The following is a 17365-nucleotide window of genomic DNA, read 5'->3' as shown; positions in this document are numbered from 1 at the left end:
ATATACATACACCACAATTTTTTAATCCACTTGTTAATTGATGGGCATTTGGGCTGGTTTCATATTTTTGCATTTGCGAATTGTGCTTTTATAAACCTGCATGTGCAAGTATCTTTTCGGTATAATTACTTCTTTTTCTCTGGGTAGATAGCCAATGCTGGATTGTTGGATCAAATGGTAGTTCTACTTTTACTTCTTTTTTTTTTTTTTTTTGAGATGGAGTCTTGCTGTGTCATCTGGGCTGGAGTGCAGTGGTGTGATCTTGGCTTACTGCCTTCCAGGTTCAAGCGATTTTCCTGCCTCAGCCTCCTGAGTAGCTGGCATTGCAGGTATGTGCTACCATGCCTGGCTAATTTTTGTATTTTTAGTAGAGAGAGGTTTTCACCATGTTGGCCAGGCTGGTCTCAAACTCCTGGTCTCAAGTGATCCACCTGCCTTAGTCTCCCAAAGTGCTGAGATTACAGGCATGAGCCACTGCACTCAGCCTGTACTTAAATTCTTTAAGGAATCTCCAGACTGTTTTCCATAGTGGTTGTACTAATTTACATTCCCATCAGCAGTGTAAAAGTGTTCCCTTTCCACCACATCCATGCCAGCGTCTATTATTTTTTAATTTTTTGATTATGACCATTCTTGCAGGAGTAAGGTGGTATTACATTTTCTCTTTGATTTGCATCTCCCTGATCATTAGTGATGTTGAGCATTTTTTCATGTTTCTTGGCCATTGGCATTTTCTTTTGAGAATTGTCTATTCATGTTCTTAGCCCACATTTTGAAGGGATTATTTGTTTTTTTCTTGCTGATTTGTTTGAGCTCCTTGTAGATTCTGAATATTAGTCCTTGTTGGATGCAGGGATTGCAAAGATTTTCCTCCATTCTGTGGGTTGTCTGTTTACTGATTATTTCTTTTACTGTACAGAAGCTTGTTAGTTTAATTAAGTCCCATTTATTTATCTTTGTTTTAGTTGCAGTTGCTTTTGAGTTCTTGGTCATGAAGTCCTTGCCTAAGCCAATGTCTAGAAGGGATTTTCTGACGTTATCTTCTATAGTTTTTATGGTTTCAGGTCTTAGATTTAAGTCTTTAATCCATCTTGAGTTGATTTTTGTGTAAGGTTAGAGATGAGGATCCAGTTTCATTCTTCTCCATGTGGCTTGAAAATTATCCAGCACCATTTGTTGAATAGGGCATCCTTTCCCCACTTTATGTTTTTGTTGGCCTTGTTGAAGATCAGTTGGCTGTAAGTATTTGGCTATTCTAGTTTCTTTGCATTTCCACATAAATTTTAGAATAATCTGATCTATAGCTATAAAATAAATCTTGCTGGGATTTTAATGAGAATTGCATTAAGCGTGTCTATCAACTTGTAAACAAATGACACCTTAACCGTCTTTAGATTTTCAATTCATGCACATATGCTTATTCATTTTTAAAAAATCTCTGATTTTGTACATCATCATTTTGCAGTTTTTAGTTTGTAAGTACTGTAGATGTTTTGTTAAATTTATACCTAATTATTCCATGTTTTTGACCAATTGTAAATATTTTTAAAAAAAGACATATGTCCATATGTTCATTGATTGTATATAAAATAAATACCATGTATATATGAATACATACATGTGTCTTCTATACAGAGACCTTACTGAAGTCACTTTGGAGTATTTTTGATGTTTCTTAGGATATTCTACTTCGAAGATAATTTCTTTTGTAAATAAGGACAGTTTTATCTCTTCTTTTCCATTCTGTTTGCTTTCTATATCCTCTTCTTTCCATGGCGCACAAGCTAGAACTTATAGCAGTATGTTGAATAAGACTGGAAAGGACAGATATCCCTGCCTTACTTCCTAAGGGAAAAGTATTCACCGTGTTTCTTACTCTAGGGCTTTCGTACGTGCTCCTTCCCAAGCTGTGTAAGTTTCCCTCTGCTCTTATTTTCTTTCTGAGAGGTCTTTAGCTCATAATGAGTGTTGAATATAGGCAAACACTTTTTATTTATTGATACTACTATGTGACTTTTCTTCTTTAGCAGTTAACATGATGGATTATATTGATTGATTTTCAGATAATGAACCAGTATTGCATCCTGGGAATATACCTTACTTGCTCATGGTGTATAAACCTTTTTATATTCATAAATTCTATTTGCCAGTATCTTGTTAATGATTTTTGTGTGTATGTTTATGAGGAGTATTGGACTGTAGTTTTTTTTTTTTTTTTTTCATTTTTTGAAGTCGTTATCTGGTTTTGATATTAGGGTGAGCCTCCCAAAGGGAGCTGGGAAGTATTCCCTCCTCTGTTATTTTATAGAGGACATTCTATAAAACTGCTGTTAAATTTTTTAAACACTGTGTCAAATTCTTCAGTAAAATAATTTTAATTCCTTCCTGGAGATTTCTTGTTTGGGGAGTTTTAAGGATTATGAATTCATTTTTTAAACAGTTATAGAGCTATCTCAATTATCTATTTCATATTAGGTGTATTATGGTAGTTTGCGTTTTCTGAGGAAATGAGATTCTCACTGAAGAGCTGGATCTTTTTATCTTAGCCACAAATAAGTTCTGATGTTACCGTATAGTTTTATTTCACACTTACCAAAAAGTACTGAGAAAGAATAATGAAAATCCTGTACCCACGGCTAAACTGAAGAGATGTGTGTTAAAATGCAAATGTAGCTGGCTAGGCGCGGTGGCTGACGCCTGTAATCCCAGCACTTTGGGAGGCCGAGGTGGGTGGATCACGAGGTCAAGAGATCGAGACCATCCTGGTCAACATGGTGAAACCCCATCTTTACTAAAAATAGAAAAAATTAGCTGGGCATGGTGGTGCGTGCCTGTAGTCTCAGCTACTCAGGAGGCTGAGGCAGGAGAATTGCCTGAACCCAGGAGGCGGAGGTTGCGGTGAGCCGAGATCACGCCATTGCACTCCAGCCTGGGTAACAAGAGCGAAACTCCGTCTCAAAAAAAAAAAAAAAAAAAAAATGCAAATGTAGTTAAAGCTTCAGTGCGTTCCTTTTGCCTAATTCCTGCTCTCACCTCCGCAGTCCTTGCCGCCAGCCTGGGTGTGCTGCTTGTTATTCCACTAGATTTTCAAGTAATTGATTTTTAAAAAACTGCTGTGCTTAACCAATATGGCACTCAGATGCATACCACTTACTCAGCTGGCGTATGTTGACAAAAACGATACTGACATGACGTTATTTTGGTTTGTTTCCACAGCTCTTCCAGTGTTTATTCAACTTCCTCAGGATACAAGTGTCGAGGTTGGAAAGAATATAAACATTTCATGTCATGCTCAAGGAGAACCACAGCCCATAATTACTTGGAATAAGGTAAGATCTCAACTAAGATACAGTAATATTAAAAACACTGACACATGTATTGACCCACTGAAATGGAGGTAATGATTCGCATACCGATTTATTGCTGTTGCGATTTTTGCTAGCAAATAATACTTTTTATACTGCAGCAGATTTATTTCCTGTCTCTTCTTCTTTTCTTTTTTTTTTTAAGTGATTGTATCTGATTTTGGTTCAGTGTTTTGATAAGGTTTATCCTTTCTCATTTGCTTGGTTGATGAAAACTTCATAAGCATAACTGAATTCCTCTAAGGAAAATTGGTTTTGACACATAAATTAAGAGTTTAGTGGCTAATGAGAAACCATTTTAAGTTAATAACTCAGAAGTGGATTAAAAGTAGGTCATTGGCTAAAACAGGAAAGGAATGAAAAACTTGGTGTTAAAGAAACAAGAAAAAGTAGTTCTGAAGTTTCAAAACCTGAACGGCTTTGAAGAAACAATAGCTGCCTACTTATATATCTTAATGTCTTCTGGAAGCCGTATTTTCCAACATAACTGCTGCTTCTGTTTCAAGTTTTTCATCAAAACAAAATGATGGGTCTCAGATTTCAGTGTTCTTAAAAATCAACAAATTTGCACACTTGAACGTCAGTTTTTGAAACATTTTGACAAAATAGAAAATCTGTGAAAGGTCACAAAACTGTTTTCCAAAACCACGTGGCTCATTTCTGCTGCTGCTATATAGTAGCAAGGTCTTCCTCTGTGCTGTAGCCAAGTCTCACACGCTGGTCTCTATGAAGAGTAAGTTTAGGGGTCTCAATCCTAAGTCTTTTGGTTCATGTCCTCTCACTAGTCTGAATATTTTTTAATATACTCCTTTCAATTTGATATTATATATTAATTTTGTTTTTTTGAGACGGAGTCTTGCTCTGTCACCCAGGCTGGAGTGCAGTGGCGCGATCTCAGCTCACTGCAACCTCCGCCTCCCAAGTTCAAGTGATTCTCCTGCCTCAGCCTCCTGAGTAGCCTGTATTACAGGCACCTACCATCACTCACAGCTAGTTTTTGTATTTTTAGTAGAGACAGGGTTTCACCATAGGTCAGGCTGGTTTCGAACTCCTGACCTCATGATCTGCCCACCTCGGCCTCCCAAAGTGTTGGGATTACAGGTGTGAGCCACCACGCCCAGCCACGTTAAAATATTTTTATGCTAAAAATAGAAAGTGTGGAAAACATACATTTTGGTCAGTCTCTAAAGCCTTATTCGACACTCTACCACGTGCATCATTCTACGATAACATCAGCAGAATATCTCAGTGTCTACTTTGTAAAAGGTAGCTTCTAATCACAAACTGATTGAGTGCTGATTCTATGCCAGACATTTCACATACCCGATCACATTTACTCTTCATAACAGTCCTCTTCAGCTCACAAGTTTGGAAATAGTATGAGTTAGCGTACCTTTGCTACGAGCAATAGAAACACCCTACTATAAGCAGATTAGGAATGTGCTGGAAAGCGATCTGATTGCTGAGATTCTAAGCAAACATTTCAGAGCTATAAATTTAGTCTGGGAGTTCTGGCAGTGGGTGAGGAGAAGGGAGGACAAGGGAGAAACTTTGAAAGGAAATTCAGTAATGGCCCAGCTTGAGGCAGGGAAGGTGTGGTTTTGAAGGAAGGACCCGCGAGGCCTTGCAACCTGTGCACCTGGTTGCCTCATCCCTGACTTGTGTCTGTCTGGTCTCTCTCATCTGCCCTCTCATCTGGTAGGTCCCTGAGACTTCCCCTCAATCCTACTCTGAGTTACCAGCTACCAATCACCAGGACTTGTGTTCTAGCATTGGGTAAAGTCAGCTATGAGAATCCAAAGACTGGTGGAACATCATTTTCACTCTAAACGTTCATGGTTACACTCTGGCCTGTTGGCTACAGCAGGAGTGTGAATTCTTTTAAAAAAGCATCTCGCATCTTCTGTTGCCTGTGAGGCTTTTGGGGGGAGGCAGGGCAGAGGCATGCCATTTTACTGCAGTCTCAAAAGGCCAATTCCTTTTACTTTTTCAAATTAACTCCATAATAATGACAATGTATGTAAATCTATATTAACTATAAGCAAATGCACTTTAATCATAGTTCATATAAAACTTAGTTATTTTTATCTTCTTAAAGTATATTTTTAATTGAGTATATATGTAATACACGCATATCAGTGTAGCTATAAAAACATGAGTACCTACAAGAAAGAAATAGAAGGGGCATTAGAAATATGTTAATAAAAATATTTTGATGTTTTTAGATGATGGATGTGTGAGTGTTCTTCTCCTTGTTAATTTTTAAATTTTTTTATTTTAGATATGGGATCTTGCTGTGTTGCACAGGCTGCAGTGCAGTGGCATGATCATAGCTCACTACAGACTCACGCTTCTGGACAACCCTCTCGCCTCAGCCTCCTGAGTAGCTAGAGCTACAGGCACATGCTACCATGCCTGGCTGACTTTTGTTCTAATTTTTTTTTGTAGCAATGGGGTCTTGCTATGTTATCCAGGCTTGTCCTGAACTCTCGGGCTCAAGTTACCCTCCTGCCTCAGCCTCCCAAAGCGCTGGGATTATAGGCATGAGTCACTGTGCCCAATCAAATGTAGTTGCCAGAATTATCTTTAGCAGTAAGAAACATATGAATCAATTGTGTGTATCCATCCATTGGAGTGATGATTTTAAAATAATTATTCTATTAAATAATTACATGATTGAACTTTTGATTGTCATATTTAATAATTAGAGAGAAAAACCACACTTCCTAGAAACCTCTTTTCCTGTCTCCCTTCTCTCACTAGATTCATATATCTCCTCCAGTACTTGACACACAGCAGACATGCAGTAGATGTCTGTTGAACAAATGAACCTACATTTAAAAAAGTAAGTACATTATTTTTTAGGGAATCACACCCATCCAGTGACTATTATTTTTTGCTCCCTAGGAAGGTGTGCAGATTACTGAGAGTGGTAAATTCCACGTGGATGGTGAAGGCACGCTGACCATCTACGACGCAGGGCACCTTGACCAGGGCAGATATGACTGTGTGGCTCGGAATTCATTTGGCCTTGTTGTGACCAACATGTTTCTCACAGTCACTGGTAGGTGTTTGTAGCTCCATTTACAACACCCAAATAACTGTCTCTGAACAGCTGCTACTCCTAATGCTATCTGACTGACCTCACTAATCATGCTTTCTTATACTTTCTTTCTGGTCAAGTGTGCTTGTGGTCAAAGCTGTTTTATTCTTTTTAAAATAAAAACTTTTAAATATAAACAAGGTTTTTTGTTTTTTTTTTGAGATGGAGTTTCACTCTTGTTACCCAGGCTGAAATGCAATGGTGCGATCTCGGCTCACCGCAACCTCCACCTCCTGGGTTCAGGCAATTCTCCTGCCTCAGCCTCCTGAGTAGCTGGGATTACAGGCATGCACCACCATGCCCAGCTAATTTTTTATATTTTTAGTAGAGACGGAGTTTCAGCATGTTGACCAGGATGGTCTCGATCTCTTGACCTTGTGATCCACCCGCCTTGGCCTCCCAAAGTGCTGGGATTACAGGCGTGAGCCACTGAGCCCGGCCCAATATAAACAATCTCAAGGAATATAAAGTAAAAAATAACAATGCCAAAAAAGAACATAAATAGCAAAGATTTGCAAATGCATATCATGTTTTCTTACAGCCAAAAATCATAGAATGCAAGATGTATTTATAGCCAAAATTTGAGCCGGAGTTCGAAACATAATATGAAATTCAACATGTATTAGGTACACTAGCCTGGCATATTTAATCTTAGTTTAAAACTAAAAATCAACCCATCAAAGTATCAAGTAAGATTTATAACCACTAGAATAAATATCTCAATGTTTGCAGGCATTTAAAATTGGCCAACGTTATTGGCATAGCTTTGTACATTTTATCATCAATCTGATTATATAGCTAGAACCCTCTGCTGGTTGATTATGTAGAATGACTGTTTAAAATACTGTTTACTGTAAAAGACTTTTCTTTTCTTTTTTTTTTTGATTATTTAGTTCACAAGGGAGATGGGAGAGTCCATTTGTAGGCAGATTTGCATAGACTGTTCTGAAACTCAGGTGAGGTTATTTGCAAGTGGAGACAGGCTGTGAATGAAGGTTGTGTGGTATGTTCCCTGCAAGGGGAAGCATTGACGGAAAGCACAGCATGTCTGCATGTGGGAGTTGACATTAGAGTTGCGTTTTTTGCAAATGGGTTCAGGAGTTTTGCTGTATTGACAATCAACAGCTGAAATACAGGACTTTAGCTACAAGCATTTGGAGTGATATTTTGGCTTTGCTCATCTTTCAGTATCCTTAAAAATGAACAAATTTCATAAATACGGTTTTATAGATTCTTTTTTAAATTTATTTTGGGTTTTCCAGGCCCTATGGGTTTATAAAAGAGATTGGGTAACTCTTTCATTGTATTCAATACTATTTCATAATACAGGCCTGGTTAAAAATAGATTTAGCTTATCAACTTATACTTTTAAAGATTTGCCATGTTCCTGTCATATGAATACTTTCATTTTTTTTCATATACTTTCATTTCACTTTCATTTTCACTTACATATTCTGAGATCTCAAACTTCTGAGCATTTCTTTTGCCCAGGTCAAGGGTCCCCAGCCTTTTTGGCACCGGGGACTGGTTTCGTTGAAGACAATTTTTCTACAGACTGGGGGTGAGGAAATGGGTTTGGGATGATTCAAGTACATTACACTTATTGTGCACTTTATTTCTATTATTATATTATAATATATAATGAAATAATTGTACAACTCACCGTAATGTAGATATCATTGGGATCCCTGCAAATAGGTGGTCCCATCTGGGGGTGATGGAAGACACTGACAGATCATGAGACCTCTGGTAAAACGCCCTTGAGATAGATAGGTTTTGGAAAAAGTTATTACAGAATTTAAATTAATATCATCATGTTTTAGAAATGCTAAAAATCTTTACCATTAAACAAACACACAAGCAAACGAATACTCTCTCTCTCTCTGTCTTGCTCTTCCACATACACAGAAGCACTGTAGTCACAGTGAAAAAACATTTCAGAATCTCCAACATAAGAATTTCATCTTCTTTGACAGAAATTTAACTAAATGTAATTATACATACATATTAAAAGTAAAACATTCAGGCCAGATGCAGTGGCTCGCTCCTGTAATCCCAGCACTTTGGGAGCCAACGCAGGCAGATCCTGACTTTCAGGAGTTCGAGACCAGCCTGGCCAACATAGTGAAACCCTGTCTCTACTAAAAATATAAAAATTAACCGGGCATGGTGCCGTGCATCTGTAGTCCCAGCTATTTGGGAGGCGGAGGCAGGAGAATCACTTGAACCTGAGAGGTGGAGGTTGCAGTGAGTCAAGATTGCACCACTACACTCCAGCCTCGATGACAGAGTGAGACTTTGTCTCAAAAAACAAAACAAAACAAAACAAAACAGTAAAACATTGAGCAAAATGTATTAATCGCTTTATTTACCAGATGTTAGAATAGTGATAGCATTCACTGATACTCTGTTCTATGGTATTGAAAACAGAAAATCAGTCTATAGGGAGATAATACAATAAAATAAATGTTATTCAACAAAGAAAAACTTTTCTTTTGCTCTGGGGCATTTGTATGTCAATATGAGGGAAAAGTAATTTATATCAAATAAATTTCATAATGTTAGAAATATTTTTTAATGAAGTAAAAGATGCAAGAATATAAATTTAAATGTTTTGAGTAAATTTAAGATCAAACACAAGGAGTGTGTATATGTTTATACAGCCCTAGCAGAATAAGAGGAAATATGGCAAAATAAAGTAATATCTTCTGAATGTTATGACTGAGACCCTTTCATTCACCAGGCCATTATAACTAATAGGAAAAGTTCATACATCACAGGTGGATTTTCCAATTGTGCTGCCCCTACTTAGTCATTGTAGAATGTTGTAACTCCACTTGCAGAGTGATTATGACTTTTGAGTTTTTAATTTACATTGGGAATTACAGCTATAGAAATTAATGCACGATCATGAAAAGTACATAACCATCTAGGCATTATACAAAATTTACATTTTACTGACTGATGTTTATAGCAGGGCATCTGTGATGGCAAAAGAAAGAAAAGATTTCCACAGCTGGAATTTTTTCAGAAAGCTCATTTTTCTTTTACATTTAATAGATTTTTAAACAGTTTACATAGATTTAAATGACCTGTAAGACTGATACAGTATTTACTGGGAACCCATTCTTTTGTTCAGGATGTTGTCAATGTATTTGATATCAGCAAATATTAATTCTATTTGCCCCCTTCTTCTTTCTAGATAATATTTTGTATCTAAATGCTACATAGTTCATTAAGATAAAATATTTATACATTTATTGTTTTAAAAAGCAATATTTGTTTAAGAATAATTTATTTTAATGCTTCCTGTATTATATGAACTATGAAGTGCTAGTAAGTGCTGAGGTATACACCCATTTCTTGCTTGTGAAAATGGTTCAGTTTCACTGAAGACACAACACATTTGTATGAAACATTAGCACTGTGAGACAGTGAGACGAAAACCCTGGGTTAAGCCATTGATCTCAGCCACTTCGGCTAACTTCCTTACCCATAACTGGAATTGATTTTCTTAGGTTTTAAAAAGATGGACCTGAACTCTCTCAAGAGTACTTCTTGGCATAGAATTCCGATATTTCCATGATAGAATTCAAACAATAGTTACAAAAATACTGCAACAGTAATGAGGAAGCAGTTTATGGCATGTCTGTGATAAAATTCTTACCATTGAGACATTGAATTAATATGTGGGCAAGGTGAAATATGCAAAGATGACCCATAATTTATTAAATGACAAAATTGGAGCACCTACATGCATATACTGGTTTAAATTATATGAAAATAATGCTAAGCAATGTTATCTCCTCTGAAATTTCTAGTCAAGTGTCTAATTGTCTGTTGGGCACCTCATTTTGGTGGGCCCATAGTCCCTGCAATTCCTCATGTTAAAAACTGCCCTTGAACATATTAGACTCTGAACCCCCGGTCTTTCCCTGAAGACCTTGTCTCCTAGCATGTCCTCATAGCAGAAGCAGGAAGCTGAGCCCTCCCGATTTATCTTCCTTCCCAGCTCCCTTACCCTAACTCGATTCACTGCTTCAGCTGTATCCTTAACTCGATAAGTTATCATCAAACTAAACTGGCTACATTGAGATTGAGAATTTAAGCCTACATTAAGTGACTTTAAGTTAGTGGGACCTTTTCTGTAAAGTTAATGAAATAACCTATACTAAACTCATAGGAATATTACTAGTAAAAATAAGAGTTAACATTTATTCAGCATTTACCATGTGTTCCAAATGCTACACATTAATTAACCTATTCAATTCTTGTGAGTTCTAGTTATTTTTCAAAACTCTATATAAACAATTCACCATTTGAATTATTTGCCATTTTAATACCAGTATTTGTCATGGTGTAGACAAACATCAATTTCTAAGCCACTGAAGTTGTTGCAGAGTTGTGAGTGAACAATAAGGTATCAAAATATTTTCATTAGTTATATTTATTCACATTAATGAAGTGAAATTGGTAATTGAAGAGTTTTAAATTGCTATTGTACTACATTTTAAAATTTACTCTGAATAGAGTATAAATTAGTTTATGAACTAATTAAGAGATACATGACATATCTTTGCTATCTTGCCAAGCTTTTTGTTTTGTTTTCTATTTCATTTTTTGTCAAACTTTAATAATACAATGAATGGGGGAATACTTCTGTAAACAACAGCGTCTATCAGTACACATACACACATTTATATTACCTTTAAGTATGTTAAAGATAACACATTTCTCATCCAATTGGTTAATTAATGAATTCATTCCCTCTTATGTCCATATTCAGCTTTTGTCATCCTTGCTATATATGTAACAACTACCCTACATCTAAGTATTAGGTATTTTAATTCAATCATGTTATAGTAATCTTTTTTAGTTTTCTAATTGTTACCTTAAGCATCTTTTAAGTGTCTGTCCATGTATGCACAGACAGTTCTAACTGTTGCATGATATTCCATGTCGAACATTCTCCTTGCACACTGGTATAGTCTGGATTTGTGTCCCTGTCCAAATCGCATGTCTAGTTGTAATCCCCAATGTTGGAGCAGGGGCCTGGTGGGAGGTGATTGGGGTGAATTTTCCCCCTGCTGTTCTTGTAATAGCGAGTGAATTCTCATGAGATCTGGCTGTTTAAAAGTGCGCAGCCTCTCTCCCTTTGCTCTCTCTCCTGCTCTAGCCATGTAACATACGCTTCCATCCTCTTCACCTTCTGCCACTATTGTAAGTCTCCTGAGGCCTCCCCAGTTATGCTTCCTGTATAGCCTGAGGAACTGTAAGACAATTAAATCTCTGTTCTTTACCAATTACCCAGTCTCAGGTAGTACTTTATAGCAATATGAGAACAGACTAATACGTCTACATTTCCACTGCCATACAACCAATTTTCTACAATTCCTACTGCACAAAGTTGCAATAAACATTCTCATACCTACACTTGTGGATTTCAATTATAATTTTTCTGAATATATGCATGGGATTAGAATTGCTGTATGAGAGGATGCGTGCCTATGCAATTTTACTAAGTAACAACTTCCATCTCCCCTACCAAAAAAAGGCTCTAAATTTGCAATCCCCAAAATAGGTGTTAATTCCACAGTCCCATCAGGCTGCCTGAGGATTTATTAGTCCTCTCATTCCTGTCAAACTTTGGCTTTAACCAGCTTTTTATTTTTTGCCAGAATAAGCATAAAATGGTAGTTTATTGACACTTAAAATTTCATTTTTGAGGTTACAAGTGATTTTGAGCATGTTATATCCTTATTAACTTTTGAACTTTCCTCTTTTACAACTTGCTTATATATTTTTTTCTTAGTATATTATAAGGTTTGTTTGTATGAAATAAAATATTTCTGCATCAGAGTTTGAGATTGCAAATATTGTCAGTTATTTGTGTCATTTGTCTATTAGTTCTTTTGTTCATGTTCTTACTTGAAAGGATGCTGTTAATTTCATATAATTGAATTAATCAATTTCCATCTTTGTTTTCTTTCAGTTGTCTTTAGTTACTATGTGGTCAATCCCACATACTTTTTGGACCAGGAAAGGCAACACTGGTCATGTAGAGCCTCAGTCTTGTGGTCATAACAAAGGCTGCAATGACTTGACAGTGGAGCCACTACTTACTCATAATTGCTGCACATAATCTTGTGTGCTGAGAAGGGTTTTCAGTAAAGTCCTCAATTTTATTCTTTCCTTATAACAGTTCCATACCATTGGTATTTTTTTTCTTGAAATTTTTTTATGTTAGTGGTCATTTTAAGACAATAAAATCTAGGGCATATAGATGGTCATAATATAAAGGAATTTTCTTGTAATATCTAGATGTAGAATGCTATATGGACCCATCTATTGTCTATTGTGAAATATATATGCTTAAATATGTATATAAACACATATATAGACATATACATATATAGTTGTATCATACTATATTGTGGTAACACCTTGACTTAGGCTTATATTAGTTACTTCCTTGTGAGTTCTTATTGATAATACATAAAATATACACCTTTCAAACTCAACATTTAAAGCTGTACTGACTCTTGCTTTCAGTATTTAGCACTGCTAAAAAGTTATTGTTTTGTCTGTGTCATATAAAATGTTACTGTACTTTTAATATCTCAAAAATGAACTAGATACTGTGCTATTTCTCTGATATGAACTATATTCATTCATAATGAGTTTTATTTAGTATTTGTTTCTTTTTGGTTAAACTTAAATCATATTTGAAGGAGATTTAGTAGATTGGAAATAATCAGCTCTACATTCAACTTTGCAAAGTTTTCACGTTGAAGAGCTATAGAAAAAGCATAAATTAACTTTCCTATAAATCTTGCTGAGAGTTCAATTCTTGCCCTAAGAAGCGTCTGTGGGATGGGGGAATAGATACTTTGCTTTGATGTTTAACATTGAAGCAAGCTGGCTGAAGAGATAACATATTTCATACCCTCTACAAGATGACAAATTGCCGACAAACTTCGATCCCATGTGAATCAGAATTGTTCAAAAGGAAGTATTTCACATAGCCTTACTAGAATTTGGAGTACTTTAATTCCCTAGATAACACTGTTATTATTAGATGAAGCTTTGCTTCAAGATAATTACCTACATCTCTGCAATGGGCATTATCATGTAGATATTTATAACATTTTCATTGTCTTGGAGGTTTTCTCTTAAAAACGTAATGTGATTTGTATCATATCGTTCCTAACTTCAAGGTCTGTTTGATATTTTTAATCATGGAATTGATTTTCAAAGCTATACAGGGTAGACAAGCTGGCGAAGACTTTGTCGAATCTTCCATTCTTGATGCTGTACAGAGAGTTGACAGCGCAATTAACTTCACACGAAGACATTTGTTTTCACAGTAAGAATTTTTTTTATATAGATTGCGAGCTTGTTTTCTTTTGTACTTCGTTATTATAATATCCATAAGTCACATTATAGTGCATAAGACTGAAAAAGAATGCTTTCTTTAGTTCTTGTGTGTATGTCCCCATCTGGGCTAGCCATCATTATCAGTTCACCCTAAAAAAGGGAAAACTTCTTCCCCGTATAATCTAAGTGGCATTAATTGATGCCAAAGGTCCTTGCTATACAGTCTGACAGTAGGCACTAGGCAATGGGCTCTGTTACCTAAGCATCGCCAAACAGTGTCCGATGCAGTGCTCCTGCAACGTGTGAATTGAGAATAATTATCAAGTTGAACATACCTCGGTGTAAACTGGGAGCCTACAACAAACATTATGGTTAGGATATTTGGCACTTTACATTATTTTAATTCGAATTGCAATGTTTATGGACTAGTAAAACCTTCCAATCCCAGAAACTTCTCTGTGTTTGTAACAGCAGAATGTATTAACAAAACAAGATCATTGGTTTCATCACAATCGAACAAAGCATATATTCAGCATTTGTAGTTAGTTGTCAAAAGGGACATCGTAAAACCCCAAATTGAGTCCCATTTGGCTTCCTGCACATCCATAAATAGAGTGGCTTTGTGGTCACGGACACATGTTCTAGAGTCACGCAGCCGATTTATATTCTCTTCTTGATCCCTCACTTTATCACTTTCTGTCTGGGTGACCTTGGGCAAGTGACTTAACATCTCCGTACCTCAGGCTCCTTGGCTGTAAAATTGGGATAACAGTAGGATCTACTTCATGGATGTGCTTGCTAGGAAGAAAAAATAAGGTAATATGGACAAAGTGCTTCACCAGTGCCTGAAGAATAGAAAGTGCTTAACCAAAGTGAGCTATCAGCGTCATAACTATTATTCTTTGATCTCAAGTTATTAAGATTCAAGACATAGAGGATGAGATGAATCAGTTGACTAAAATCTCTAAAGCAGTTTGCTTCACATTCTCAGTGCTTTTCAATTTTTTTGAATGTATTTGGTTCAGTTCTATAAATGTGCATAAACTGCTAGTGTGTGCTGGTCAGTGGGCTTGGTATTTGAGATACAAGAGGAATAATAGGTCAACATCTCATCAGTTACCCAGTTCTTTCTTTAGCAGAGAAAGCAATATGTCAGCAATTCAAGTACATCTTGCTGAGTATGTAAGAAACATATTTAATGATACGGGAGTACTAGAGAAGATGGAGTGACAGCTTGTCAGAGTTCTCAGAGAAACTCTACAGGGAGAGTGAGGCCCAAATGGGATTCTAAAGGCGAGTGGGAATTTCTAGGAGGTTACACTCAAGGAAAGAGATACAAAATGCCAAGACCAGCAGACTGAGAGTATTGCATAGTGCTTCAGAAGGTTTACTGAGCCCCCTAGAGTTCATTCATCATAGATCTTGTTTACTGCATAAAACTATTGTTTAAATACCCATTCATTAAAAGTATATGTATATTTGAATTCAGCACTCGGACTAACATTTGGAATCAAGTTGTTAGCAAAATATGGAAAAGAACCCACAGGTCCTCTGTAGAGCTTCCATTGTAGGGGCGGAGCTTTCATTCTTCTCGAACGTTTGGGAAATTGCCTTCTTAAATGCACAGTATTTTTAAGTTTCATGGATTCTGTAGTTTTGCCCCTGCAAAGAATCACGTGTTTTATCATTTGCAGAAAACCTCGCACCTCCAGTGACCTGCTAGCTCAGTTTTATTACCCGCGTGACCCACTGATCGTGGAAACGGCAAGAGCAGGGGAGATTTTTGAGCACACACTGCAGCTGATCCGGGAACGTGTGAAGCAGGGGCTCACTGTGGACTTGGATGGCAAAGGTCAGCCGCAAAGCCATTCTGTTCTCAGCCTACTGCCCACAGCAAAACTGACCACCACCTCAGCAGTGGACCCTGAACTTTTAATGTCCAGAACTTCTTGGGATTTAGAAATTAATTTACTCACTACTTTTACCACATAAATGCAGATGTTTCTCATAGGAACTGTAATTCCAAAGTAAAGATGATAAATATATATTCAAACGTCTCAACTTTGGACCGTTATGTGTATAGAGAACAAATCTAGCGAAGCTATATTAAATGAACTTGCATTTCAAATCTAATAGATACAACTGCGTCTTATAGAGAAATGCTTTATTACCAAGGGACTATTCTACTTACCCTTGTAATCACCTGAGTCATTCAGTGAATTCACTTAAAATTTCTCCTACCACTTGTAATATTTATAATCCTTCACTTCTTTTGTTTTTTGGGTTTTTTTTTTTTTTTGGTATATTCAAGTTCTTGTGTATTTCTAAAACCAGACATCTACTTAGTAAATGTCAAATTAGATGATGTAGAAAGCTTTCAGGTTTTCTCTGCTGTTCTCTTTAAAATGAAATCAGTGAACGTGATTCTTTGCTATATACTGTTTGTGCTGTGAGTGCAGCGTCAACTTCTATCGGCTTATTCTTCCTTTGTTCTCCTTCAGAAAATCAACCAAGCTTGGTGCAGAAGGCCTATCTGTGAGCATGCCTCGGCCCTTAGTGCTCTGTACAATTTCTCTAGCAGGCTTTTGACTGTCCCTGGTCACCCAGCATGATGGGTTTTCAAAGCTTTTTTAGCAAAAATATGCAGTGAAATTTCCATTTTAGCCCATATTAGCACTTTAAACTTCTGGGTACGTGATTTTGAGCTATACCAAGTGTGAGTTGGGCATGGGCCGGTCTGCAAAAACCCCAGCTGTCCTTCTTCCTCAGGCTCCAGGTAAAGGTCAGGCCCGCGTGTCTTTCTGGCCCTCTTGGAGTTCTATACGCTCCTATTTCTATTGGAAGAAGAAATGATTTGCAGGTATAACTTTGTCTAAATTCATAATTAGAAAATGAGAAGCAATATATATCTCTAGAGATTTCGTTTTGCTGAAATATGCTTCAATGTTCATTCCCAAACTGAATATATCTTCTCATCTAAGGTACTCAAAAACTTTGAATACTTTTTCCAAGAAAAAAAAAAAAATACTATGCTATTTGACCTCACTTTCATTATGTGTCAAGTTGAAGGCTCCCCTGCCACCCCCCCCCCCCGCCCCTGACAAGGAGAATCTTGCCCTAAAAGTGAACTCAGTATCCACATCTTAAGATGGAAGATTCTCATATCTAAATACCCAAGATTAAGATACCTCAGGATCCAGCTAGGGAATGGCTAACACAGATAAAGTACAAATGGTCCCATGATTGCTAGCCAGTTTCTGAGGATTAAATAGGAATGGTAACTTTTAGTATGACTTAGTCAACGGTCTTTGCAGCATTGGTAGAATTCTGGAATTTTAAGCCCTGTTAAAAGGTAGAGTTCCCAGCATGTCCCTTATTATGTTTCCTATTTACTAGGGAATGACAGCTTATAGTAGTTCAGAAAGTTGCTGCTTAATCCCTCCTTGTCAAATATCATGTGAGTTAATATTCACAGAAATGAACCACATTGACATTTCTTTGACCTTATTCTCTAGAAGCA

General features: G+C 36.7%; 1 protein-coding gene across 1 annotated transcript in view; it reads left to right on the top strand.

The window, feature by feature from the left end:
* Positions 1 to 17365, top strand: part of PXDNL (peroxidasin like) — a 420144-nt gene that overhangs the window by 313166 nt on the left and 89613 nt on the right. Inside the window, exons 13-16 of the mRNA XM_021672892.2 lie at positions 3217 to 3329; positions 6273 to 6429; positions 13726 to 13834; positions 15540 to 15697. Coding sequence (XP_021528567.2) covers positions 3217 to 3329; positions 6273 to 6429; positions 13726 to 13834; positions 15540 to 15697 — 537 coding nt within the window. The remainder of the gene's footprint in view (positions 1 to 3216; positions 3330 to 6272; positions 6430 to 13725; positions 13835 to 15539; positions 15698 to 17365) is intronic.

The sequence above is a fragment of the Aotus nancymaae genome, unplaced genomic scaffold (genome assembly GCF_030222135.1).
Source record: "Aotus nancymaae isolate 86718 unplaced genomic scaffold, 86718_ANA_hifiasm-v0.15.2.pri h1tg000036l, whole genome shotgun sequence".
Lineage (NCBI taxonomy): Eukaryota > Metazoa > Chordata > Mammalia > Primates > Aotidae > Aotus > Aotus nancymaae.
Note: the sequence above shows the minus strand (reverse complement) of the source record. Positions and strands in the feature narration are given on the sequence as shown.